General features: G+C 41.4%; 1 protein-coding gene across 1 annotated transcript in view; it reads right to left on the bottom strand.

Annotated features, from left to right (window-relative positions):
- Positions 1 to 13,157, bottom strand: part of LOC139764653 (receptor-type tyrosine-protein phosphatase mu-like) — a 298,336-nt gene that overhangs the window by 123,110 nt on the left and 162,069 nt on the right. Inside the window, exon 23 of the mRNA XM_071691513.1 lies at positions 8,731 to 8,818. Within this exon, the coding sequence (XP_071547614.1) occupies positions 8,731 to 8,818 (88 nt within the window). The remainder of the gene's footprint in view (positions 1 to 8,730; positions 8,819 to 13,157) is intronic.

Raw genomic sequence — 13,157 nt, 5'->3', positions numbered from 1 at the left:
AGGAGGATGGATGTGCTGGAAATGAGATGTTTGAGGACAATGTGTGGTGTGAGGTGGTTTGATCGAGTGAGTAACGTAAGGGTAAGAGAGATGTGTGGAAATAAAAAGAGCGTGGTTGAGAGAGCAGAAGAGGGTGTTTTGAAGTGGTTTGGGCACATGGAGAGAATGAGTGAGAAAAGATTGACCAAGAGGATATATGTGTCGGAGGTGGAGGGAACGAGAAGAGGGAGACCAAATTGGAGATGGAAAGATGGAGTGAAAAAGATTTTGTGGGATCGGGGCCTGAACATGCAGGAGGGTGAAAGGAGGGCAAGGAATAGAGTGAATTGGAGCGATGTGGTATACCGGGGTTGACGTGCTGTCAGTGGATTGAGTCAAGGCATGTGAAGCGTCTGGGGTAAACCATGGAAAGCTGTGTAGGTATGTATATTTGCGTGTGTGGACGTATGTATATACATGTGTATGGGGGGGGGGGGTGGGGCTATTTCTTTCGTTTGTTTCCTTGCGCTACCTCGCAAACGCGGGAGACAGCGACAAAGTATAAAATATATATATATATATATATATATATATATATATATATATATATATATATATATATATATATATATATATATATCTTTTTCTTTCTTTCAAACTATTCGCCATTTCCCGCATTAGCGAGGTAGCGTTAAGAACAGAGGACTGGGCCTTTGAGGGAATACCCTCACCTGGCCCAATTCTCTGTTCCTTCTTTTGGAAAATTGAAAAAAAAAAAAAAATCGAGAGGGGAGGATTTCCAGCCCCCCGCTCCCTCCCCTTTTAGTCGCCTTCTACGACACGCAGGGAATACGTGGGAAGTATTCTTAATCCCCTATCCCCAGGGATAATATATATATATATATATATATATATATATATATATATATATATATATATATATATATATATATCTGATGCTCTGTACATGCCTTCACCCTCTCAATCAATACCCTCCCATATAATTTACCAGGAATACTCAACAAACTTATACATCTGTAATTTGAGCACTCACTCTTATCCCCTTTGCCTTTGTACAATGGCACTATGCACGCATTCCGCCAATCCTCAGGCACCTCACCATGAGTCATACATACATTAAATAACCTTACCAACCAGTCAACAATACAGTCACCCCCTTTTTTAATAAATTCCACTGCAATACCATCCAAACCTGCTGCCTTGCCGGCTTTCATCTTCCGCAAAGCTTTTACTACCTCTTCTCTGTTTACCAAATCATTTTCCCTAACCCTCTCACTTTGCACACCACCTCGACCAAAACACCCTATATCTGCCACTCTGTCATCAGACACATTCAACAAACCTTCAAAATACTCATTCCATCTCCTTCTCACATCACCGCTACTTGTTATCACCTCCCCATTTGCGCCCTTCACTGAAGTTCCCATTTGCTCCCTTGTCTTACGCACCCTATTTACCTCCTTCCAGAACATCTTTTTATTCTCCCTAAAATTTACTGATAGTCTCTCACCCCAACTCTCATTTGCCCTTTTTTTTCACCTCTTGCACCTTTCTCTTGACCTCCTGTCTCTTTCTTTTATACTTCTCCCACTCAATTGCATTTTTTCCCTGCAAAAATCGTCCAAATGCCTCTCTCTTCTCTTTCACTAATACTCTTACTTCTTCATCCCACCACTCACTACCCTTTCTAAACAGCCCACCTCCCACTCTTCTCATGCCACAAGCATCTTTTGCGCAACCCATCACTGATTCCCTAAATACATCCCATTCCTCCCCCACTCCCCTTACTTCCATTGTTCTCACCTTTTTCCATTCTGTACACAGTCTCTCCTGGTACTTCCCCACACAGGTCTCCTTCCCAAGCTCACTTACTCTCACCACCTTCTTCACCCCAACATTCACTCCTCTTTTCTGAAAACCCATACTAATCTTCACCTTAGCCTCCACAAGATAATGATCAGACATCCCTCCAGTTGCACCTCTCAGCACATTAACATCCAAAAGTCTCTCTTTCGCGCGCCTGTCAATTAACACGTAATCCAATAACGCTCTCTGGCCATCTCTCCTACTTACATAAGTATACTTATGTATATCTCGCTTTTTAAACCAGGTATTCCCAATCATCAGTCCTTTTTCAGCACATAAATCTACAAGCTCTTCACCATTTCCATTTACAACACTGAACACCCCATGCATACCAATTATTCCCTCAACTGCCACATTACTCACCTTTGCATTCAAATCACCCATCACTATAACCCGGTCTCGTGCATCAAAACCGCTAACACACTCATTTAGCTGCTCCCAAAACACTTGCCTCTCATGATCTTTCTTCTCATGCCCAGGTGCATATGCACCAATAATCACCCACCTCTCTCCATCAACTTTCAGTTTTACCCATATTAATCGAGAATTTACTTTCTTGCATTCTATCACATACTCCCACAACTCCTGTTTCAGGAGTATTGCTACTCCTTCCCTTGCTCTTGTCCTCTCACTAACCCCTGACTTCACTCCCCAGACATTTCCAAACCACTCTTCCCCTTTACCCTTGAGCTTCGTTTCACTCAGAGCCAAAACATCCAGGTCCCTTTCCTCAAACATACTACCTATCTCTCCTTTTTTCACATCTTGGTTACATCCACACACATTTAGGCATCCCACTCTGAGCCTTCGAGGAGGATGATCACTCCCCGCGTGACTCCTTCTTCTGTTTCCCATTTTAGAAAGTTAATACAAGGAGGGGAGGATTTCCGGCCCCCCGCTCCCGTCCCCTCTAGTCGCTTTCTACGACACGCGAGGAATACGTGGGAAGTATTCTTTCACCCCTATATATATATATATATATATATCTTTTTCTTTCTTTCAAACTATTCGCCATTTCCCGCATTAGCGAGGTAGCGTTAAGAACAGAGGACTGGGCCTTTGAGGGAATACCCTCACCTGGCCCAATTCTCTGTTCCTTCTTTTGGAAAATTGAAAAAAAAAAAAAAAACGAGAGGGGAGGATTTCCAGCCCCCCGCTCCCTCCCCTTTTAGTCGCCTTCTACGACACGCAGGGAATACGTGGGAAGTATTCTTAATCCCCTATCCCCAGGGATAATATATATATATATATATATATATATATATATATATATATATATTTTTTTTTTTTTTTCTTTTCTTTTAAACTATTCGCCATTTCCCGCGTTAGCGAGGTAGCGTTAAGAACAGAGGACTGGGCCTTTGTGGAATATCCTCACCTGGCCCCCCTCTGTTCCTTCTTTTGGAAAATTATAAAAAAAAAAAAAAGAGAGAGGGGAGGATTTCCAGCCTCCCGCTCCCTTCCGTCTTAGTCGCCTTCTACGACACGCAGGGAATACGTGGGAAGTATTCTTAATCCCCTATCCCCAGGGATAGTATATATATATATATATATATATATATATATATATATATATATATATATATATATATATATATATATATATATTTTATTTTATTTTGTTATTATAATTTGTCGGTTTCTCCCACATTACATGTAGAAGATAAACTAATGTGCCCTTATCTACCATATATAATTTCACTTTTTGTACAATGTTACATGCAATATTCTTCCTCCTAACAGCACTACACCCAGTACTATCACTCATGCACTTTTATGGGGGGAAGAATTTATGAAAATATCACACAATAAAACACATAGCTTTAGTGTAATGCATTCAGAGACAGAAGGAGTGTGAAAATGGTGGTATGTAATTATAAGATATGGCAATTCACAGTAAACAGAGCAGTCAACTTAAGAAAATTAAGCTCCAGTTGGCAAAGACCTTGAATGTGCCAGACCTAAAACTTTAAAAGGAGTTTACACTCTTGAAAAAAGTATTTTCAATATTCTACCTGTACTTGCTTTCATTTCAACACTTCACTCTGTTTTTAGATGAAACCTTGAATTTTTATCTGTTCTTAATGTTGCTATAGCAGCATGGGATATCGTTTTATAATAATTTTTAGTTTTATCCAATGAGGTTCTTATATCATCCCCAAGCTTACACTATGAGAGATGGCGTACACATTAAGTACATGAAAACAAAGAAAATGCAGTTTCAATGGATATTTCTTGATTTCTACAATGACATTTACAGAAACAAGTTCAAGCTTAAACTCCTTTACAACTACAGCATAATACAGCATAATATATATATATATATATATATATATATATATATATATATATATATATATATATATATATATATATATATATATATATTTTTTTTTTTTTTCATACTATTTGCCATTTCCCGCATTAGCAAGGTAGCGTCAAGAACAGAGGACTGGACCTCTGAGGGAATATCCTCACCTGGCCCCCTTCTCTGCTCCTTCTTTTGGAAAAATGAAAAAAAAAAAAAAATGAGAGGGGAGGATTTCCAGCCTCCCGCTCCCCTCCCTTTTAGTCGCCTTCTACGACACGCAGGGAATACGTGGGAGGTATTCTTTCTCCCCTATCCCTAGGGATAATATATATATATATATATATATATATATATATATATATATATATATATATATATATATATATATAGATAAAAGAAAGGTGATCAGGGAACAGGGAGGGAACACGAGGGGGTGGGGTTATATTTAAACACGGTTGGCGATGCCCGTAGAGTTGTGCGGCACTGGGCGCCCGGGCTTACTGCCTGATATATTCGATCTGTTGTTGTCTGTATGACCTTCCCCATTGTATACGTTAGAGTATCTCTGTATGTACGTATAAATACATGTGTGTGTTTGCTCTTATATGTATGTATGTAAATATGTATGTATTTATGTATGGATATGTACGTATGTTATGTGTGAATGTATGTTTTGTGTGTATCCATGAGTGTATTGGTATTTTTTTTCTGTGAGTGTGTGTGTGTGTGTGATTGTTTTCTATTTGTGTCGCCTGGAGGGTTTGTGTGTGTCTATGCGCCGTGTTTCGTCCCGACCCTCCATCAACCTTACTGGTAGATGCTCGGGAGAGCGACATACCATACCTTAGGCAACTGGACAATGTCAAATTCCCCAGGACCACAACCCTGCCTACGTAACAGATAACGCAGTCATGACGATAAATATTCATGGCTGCTGCCTCATACAGCGGCAAGGATCATGCGGGGGGAGATGTGTTGTGTAGCCAGAAAGGTTAGAAGAAAGTTAAGAGTAAATGTGAATAAGAGCAAGGTTATTAGGTACAGTAGGTTTGAGGGTCAAGTCAATTTTGAGGTAAGTTTGAATGGAGAAAAACTGGAGGAAGTAAAGTGTTTTAGATATCTGGGAGTGGATCTGGCAGCGGATGGAACCATGGAAGCGGAAGTGAATCATAGGGTGGGGGAGGGGGCGAAAATCCTGGGAGCCTTGAAGAATGTGTGGAAGTCGAGAACATTATCTCGGAAAGCAAAAATGGGTATGTTTGAAGGAATAGTGGTTCCAACAATGTTGTATGGTTGCGAGGCGTGGGCTATGGATAGAGTTGTGCGCAGGAGGGTGGATGTGCTGGAAATGAGATGTTTGAGGACAATGTGTGGTGTGAGGTGGTTTGATCGAGTAAGTAACGTAAGGGTAAGAGAGAAGTGTGGAAATAAAAAGAGCGTGGTTGAGAGAGCAGAAAAGGGTGTTTTGAATGGTTTGGGCACATGGAGAGAATGAGTGAGGAAAGATTGACCAAGAGGATATATGTGTCGGAGGTGGGGGGAACGAGGAGAAGAGGGAGACCAAATTGGAGGTGGAAAGATGGAGTGAAAAAGATTTTGTGTGATCGGGGCCTGAACATGCAGGAGGGTGAAAGGAGGGCAAGGAATAGAGTGAATTGGAGCGATGTGGTATACCGGGGTTGACGTGCTGTCAGTGGATTGAATCAAGGCATGTGAAGCGTCTGGGGTAAACCATGGAAAGCTGTGTAGGTATGTATATTTGCGTGTGTGGACGTATGTATATACATGTGTCTGGGGGGGGTTGGGCCATTTCTTTCGTCTGTTTCCTTGCGCTACCTCGCAAACGCGGGAGACAGCGACAAAGCAAAAAAAAAAAAAAATATATATATATAAATATATATATATATATATATATATATATATATATATATATATATATATATATATATATATACGTTGAGATGTATAGGTATGTATATGTGTGTGTGTGGACGTGTATGTATATACATGTGTATGCGGGTGCGCCGGGACACCCCCTCGTCTGCCTCCTTGCGCCACCTCGCTAACGTGGGAGACAGCGACAAAGTACAATAAACAATTTTCCAAAAGAAGGAACAGAGGGGGCCAGGTGAGGATATTCCAAAAAAGGCCCAGTCCTCTGTTCTTAACGTAACCTCGCTGACGCGGGAAATGGCGAAGTTTAAATATATATATATATATATATATATATATATATATATATATATATATATATATATATATATATATATATATATATATATAAATAAATAAATAAAAAAAAATATATATATATATATATATATATATATATATATATATATATATATATATATATATTTTCTTTTTTCTATTTCTTTTTTCATTATACTTCGTCATTGTCTCCCGCGTTAGCGAGGTAGCACAAGGAAACAGACGAAAGAATGGCCATACCCACCCACATACACATGTATATACATACATGTCTACAAATGCACATATACATACCAATACATTTCAACGTATACATATATATACACACTCATATACATATATACACATGTACATAATTCATAGTCTGCCTTTTTTCATTCCCGTCGCCACCCCACCACACATGAAATGACAAACCCCTTCCCCTGCATGTGCGCGAGGTAACGCAAGGAAAAGACAACAAAGGCCATATTAATTCACACTCAGCCTCTAGCTGTCATGTGTAATGCACCGATAACACAGCTCCCTTTACGCACGCAGGCCCCACAAAAAAACCCAGCGCTGTATCATCAGCAAACCACAGCTGATTCACTTCCCAAGCTCTCTCATCCACAACTGACTGCATACTTGCCCCTCTCTCCAAAACTCTTGCATTCACCTACCTAACAACCCCATCCATAAACAAATTAAACAGACATGGAGACATCTCACACACCCCTGCCTCAAACCAACATTCACTGAAAACCAATCACTTTCCGCTCTTCCTACTCATGCACATGTCGTACATCCTTGATAAAAACTTTTCACTGCTTCTAAGACCTTACCTCCCATGCCTTGTGCTCTTAATACCTTCCACAGAACATCTCTATCAACTCTATCATATGCCTTCTCCAGATCCATAAATGCTACACACAAATCCATCTGTTTTTTAAGCATTTCTCACGTACATTCTTCAAAGCAAACACCTGATCCACACATACTCTACCACTTCTGAAACCACACTCCTCCCATATAATTTCCCAGGTATACTCAACATACTTATGCCTCTGTGATTTGAACACTCACCTTCATCTCCTTTGCCTTTGTTCAATGGTATAATGCATGAATTCCACCAATCCTCAGGCACTTCACCATGATCCATATATACATTGAAAATCCTTACCAACCAATCAACAACACAGTCACCTCCTGTTTAATACATTCCACTGCAATACCATCCAAACCCGCCGCCTTGACAGCTTTCATCTTCCGCATAGCCTTCAGTACCTCTTCTCTGTTTACCAAATCATTCTCCCTAACCATCTCACTTTGCACACCACCCTCGACCAAAACACCCTTTATCTGCCACTCTATCATGAAACACATTCAACAAACCTCCAAAATACTCACTCAGTCTCCTCACTTTATCACTACTTGTTATCATCTCCCCATTTGCCCCTTTCATCAATGTTCTCATTTGTTCTCTTGACTTACGCACTTTATTTACCTCATTCCAAAACATCTTTTTATTCTCCCTAAAATTTAATACCCTCTCACCCCAACTCTCATTTGCTCTCTTTTTCACCTCTTGTACCTTTCTTGTGACCTCCTGCCACTTTCTTTCATACATCTCCCAGTCATCTGCACTACTTCCCTGCAAAAATCGTCCAAACGACTCTCTCTTCTCTTTCACTAATAATCTTACTTCTTCATCCTACCACTCACCACCCTTTCTAATCTGCCCACCTCCCACGCTTCTCATGACACATGCGTCTTTTGCGCAAGGCATCACAGCTTCCCTAAATTCATCCCATTCCTCCACCACTCCCCTGATGTCATTTGCTCTCACATTTTGCCATTCTGCACTCATTCTCTCTTGTTACTTTCTCACACAAGTCTCCTTTCCAAGCTCACTTACTCTCACCACTCTCTTCTCCCCAACATTCTCTCTTCTCTTATGAAAACCTCTACAAATCTTCACCTTCGCCCCCATAAGATAATGATCAGACATCCCTCCAGCTGCCCCTCTCATCAAATTAACATCTAAAAGTTTCTCTTTTACATACCTATGAATTAACACGTAATCCAATAACATGTTAAGAACGGAGGACTAAGCCTTAGAGGGAATATCCTCACTTGGCCCCTTCTCTGTTCCATATTCCCTAGCCTGAGTAAGGTACCCATTTCATTGACTAACCCGTAGGGGTGAGACGAGCAGTTGGGTTGGCTGTAGACTGATTGCTGCTACCAGGATTCAAACCTATATGCTCAACCCTAGACAGTCTGTGAATGCTTCACAGTCAGGAACACTAACTGCAGCACCAGTATATCATTTTCATGTGCCATCATGATCTTGTGATACTCACATGGATGGTTGTTTCTGAAGCGATTCTTCTGCTTGTTGTCAGGATGTTGTGCAGCAGTCATACTCTTGTTGAGATTAGCTGGCACACACTGTTAGGCCAAGAAAAGAGGGGTTTCAGTTATCGAAAGCTTAGATGGAAGTGCAGTGAATGTAGGAATGCAATCATGAGTGAATGAGGTGCTTGAAATGTTTTGAGAAGTACTAGTAAAGGTTGTAGAATCAGTAATTGGATATAAGGTAGTGAGATACAGGAATAAAAAGGGCAATGCATGGTGGACAAGAGAAATTTGAAATGCTGTGAAAGAGAAGAAAAGGCATATGGTAGATTGCTCAACAGGATGTACCAGAGGAAGTTCAGCAAAGGAGGAGAGGAGAATACAAAATATATAAGCAGAATGTTAAGAAGCTGATAGAGGAAAGCAAAGAAACAGTAGATGAAAGTTATCATGAAAAGTTTTGAGATAATAAGAAACTATACTGGAAGGAGGTAAAAAAAAAGGAAAGAGGTGGATGTAGGAGTGGAAATGTTGATGCGAGAAGTAAGTAATTGGAATTGCGGAATCAAAAGGAGGAAGTGAAAGGATGATAGAAAGAGTATTTTGAAGAGCTGATGAATGTGGGATAAGGGAAGGCTGAAGTTATTGCATGTATGGGTATGGAAGGCTGAAGTTATTGCATGTATGGGTATGGAGGAGGGAAGGAAGAAGATACAAGTGCAGGGGTCTACAGCAAAGAGGGAGGTAAGAAAGGCAATAATGAGGCTAAAGGTAGGAAATGCACCTGGAGTGGATGGGATTATGGCTGAAATGCTGAAGTATGGAGGAGAGAGTGTGATAGAATGGATGTATATGTAATTTAGCATGGAAACAGAAGGTTGTGCCTGAGAATTGGGTGAAAGCAGAATAAGTGAAGAGCAAGGGAGATTTAGGAAATGCAGTGGAAGTGAGGATCAGATTTCGGTCGTATAGATGACCATGGAGAAGTATCTAGTGAAAGGTAAGAGTTGTAAGCAGCTTTTAGAATCTGAAGAAAGCATATGATAAAGTCAAGTGGAATGCTTTGTGGGATGCTGTTAAGGATATATGGTATAGGGGACAACTGTTGGATGGTGTAAGAGCCTTCTATAGAGAAGCAAGTGTATGTGTAAGAGTAGATGGAGAGTTGAGCAAAAGTTTTGGGATACATGTAGGTGTGAGGCCGGGGTATATCATGTCAACATGGCTTTTCAATATATATATTTCTTTCATACATATTCGCCATATTCCGCATTAGCGAGGTAGTGTTAAGAAGAGAGTACTGAGCCTTAGGGGAAGTATTCTTTCTACCCTATCCGCAGGGACCTGGATGTGGAAAGGGAGCTGTGGTTTTGGTGCATTACACATGACAGCTAGAGACAGAGTGTGAACGAATGTGGCCCTTTTTGTCTATTCCTAGTGCTACCTCGTGTGTGTGTGTGGGGGGGGGATGCTATTTCATGTGTAGTGGGGTGTCGACGGAAATGGATGAAGGCAGCAAGTATGAATATGTACAAGTGTATATATGTAGTATATGTCTGTGTATGTATATGTATGTATACGTTGAAATGAATAGGTATGTATATGTGCGTGTGTGGGTGTTCAGGTATATACATGTGTATGTGGGTGGGATGGGCTATTCTTTCATTTGTTTCCATGCGGTACCTTGCTCACGCGGGAGACAGCGTCAAAGTATGATATAAAATAAACAGACTCCATACTCGCCCCTATCTGAATGCAGGAGTTTTCGAGAGAGGGGTGAGTATGAAGTCTGTTGTGGATGAGAGAGCTTTGGAAGTGAGTCAGTTGTTGTTCGCTGATGATACAGCGCTGGTGGCTCATTCGGGTGAGAAACTGCAGAAGCTGGTGACCGAGTTTGGTAAGGTGTGTGAAAGAGGAAAGCTGAGAGTAAATGTGAATAAGAGCAAGGTTATTGGGTGCAGTAGGGTTGAGGGACAAGTCAATTAGGAGGTAAGTTTGAATAGAGAAAAACTGGAGGAAGTGTTTTAGACATCTAGGACTGGATTTGGCAGCGGACTGAACCATGGAAGCTTATGTGAGTCACAGGGTGGGGGAGGAGGCGAGGGTTTTGAAAGCGTTGAGAGGTGTATGGAAGGCGAGAACATTATCTCGGAGATCAAAAATGGGTACATTTGAAGGAATAGTGGTTCCAACAATGTTATACGGTTGCGAGGCATGGGCTATAGGTAGAGTTGAGTGGAGAAGGGTGGATGTGTTGGAAATGAGATGTTTGAGGATAATATGTGGAGTGAGGTGATTTGATCGAGTAAGTAATGAAAGGGTAAGAGAGATGTGTGGTAATAAAAAGAGTGTGGTTAAGAGAGCAGAAAAAGGGTGTTTTGAAATGGTTTGGTCACATGGAGAGAATGAGCGATGAAAGATTGACAAAAAGGATGAATGTGTCAGAGGTGAAGGGAACGAGGAGAAGTGGAGACCAAATTGGAGGTGGAAAGATGGAGTGAAAAAGATATTGAGCGATCGGGGCCTGAACATGCAGGAGGGTGAAAGGCGTGCAAGGGATAGAGTGAATTGGAATGATGTGATATACCGGGGTCGATGTGCTGTCAATGGATTGAACCAGGGCATGTGAAGCGTCTGGGGTAAACCATGGAAAGTTTTGTGGGGCCTGGATGTGGAAAGGGAGCTGTAGTTTCGGTGCATTATATATGAAAGCTAGAGACTGAGTGTGAACGAATGTGGCCTTTGCTGCCTTTTCCTAGCGCTACCTCGTGCACATGTGGGGGGAGGAGGTTGTTATTTCATGTGTAGTAGGGTGACGACGGGAATGAGTGAAGGCAGACAGTATGAATTATGTACATGTGTATATATGTATATGTCTGTGTATGTATATATATGTATACACTGAAATGTATAGGTATTTAAATGTGCATGTGTGGACGTGTATGTATATACATGTGTATGTGGGTGGGTTGGGTCATTCTTCCGTCTGTTTCCTTGCGCTACCTCGCTAACGCAGGAGACAGCGATAAAGTATAATTAAATGAATACTTATATTTTTTTTTTTTTTTGCTTTGTCGCTTTCTCCCGCGTTTGCGAGGTAGCGCAAGGAAACAGACGAAAGTAATGGCCCAACCCACCCCCATACACATGTATATACATACGTCCACACACGCAAATATACATACCTACACAGCTTTCCATGGTTTACCCCAGACGCTTCACATGCCTTGATTCAATCCACTGACAGCACGTCAACCCCGGTATGCCACATCGCTCCAATTCACTCTATTCCTTGCCCTCCTTTCACCCTCCTGCATGTTCAGGCCCCGATCACACAAAATCTTTTTCACTCCATCTTTCCACCTCCAATTTGGTCTCCGTCTTCTCCTCGTTCCCTCCACCTCCGACACATATATCCTCTTGGTCAATCTTTCCTCACTCATTCTCTCCATGTGACCAAACCATTTCAAAACACCCTCTTCTGCTCTCTCAATCACGCTCTTTTTATTTCCACACATCTCTCTTACCCTTACGTTACTTACTCGATCAAACCACCTCACACCACACATTGTCCTCAAACATCTCATTTCCAGCACATCCATCCTCCTGCGCACAACTCTATCCATAGTCCACGCCTCGCAACCATACAACATTGTTGGAACCACTATTCCTTCAAACATACCCATTTTTGCTTTCCGAGACAATGTTCTCGACTTCCACACATTCTTCAACGCTCCCAGAATTTTCGCCCCCTCCCCCACCCTATGATCCACTTCCGCTTCCATGTTTCCATCCGCTGCCAGATCCACTCCCAGATATCTAAAACACTTCACTTCCTCCAGTTTTTCTCCATTCAAACTCACCTCCCAATTGACTTGACCCTCAACCCTACTGTACTTAATAACCTTGCTCTTATTCACATTTACTCTTAACTTTCTTCTTTCACACACTTTACCAAACTCAGTCACCAGCTTCTGCAGTTTCTCACATGAATCAGCCACCAGCGCTGTATCATCAGCGAACAACAACTGACTCACTTCCCAAGCTCTCTCATCCCCAACAGACTTCATACTTGCCCCTCTTTCCAAAACTCTTGCATTCACCTCCTTAACAACCCCATCCATAAACAAATTAAACAACCACGGAGACATCACACACCCCTGCCGCAAACCTACATTCACTGAGAACCAATCACTTTCCTCTCTTCCTACACGTACACATGCCTTACATCCTCGATAAAAACTTTTCACTGCTTCTAACAACTTGCCTCCCACACCATATATTCTTAATACCTTCCACAGAGCATCTCTATCAACTCTATCATATGCCTTCTCCAGATCCATAAATGCTACATACAAATCCATTGGCTTTTCTAAGTATTTCTCACATACATTCTTCAAAGCAAACACCTGATCCACACATCCTCTACCAC

The sequence above is a fragment of the Panulirus ornatus genome, chromosome 50 (genome assembly GCF_036320965.1).
Source record: "Panulirus ornatus isolate Po-2019 chromosome 50, ASM3632096v1, whole genome shotgun sequence".
NCBI lineage: Eukaryota > Metazoa > Arthropoda > Malacostraca > Decapoda > Palinuridae > Panulirus > Panulirus ornatus.
This window is presented reverse-complemented; position numbering and strand designations above follow the sequence as displayed.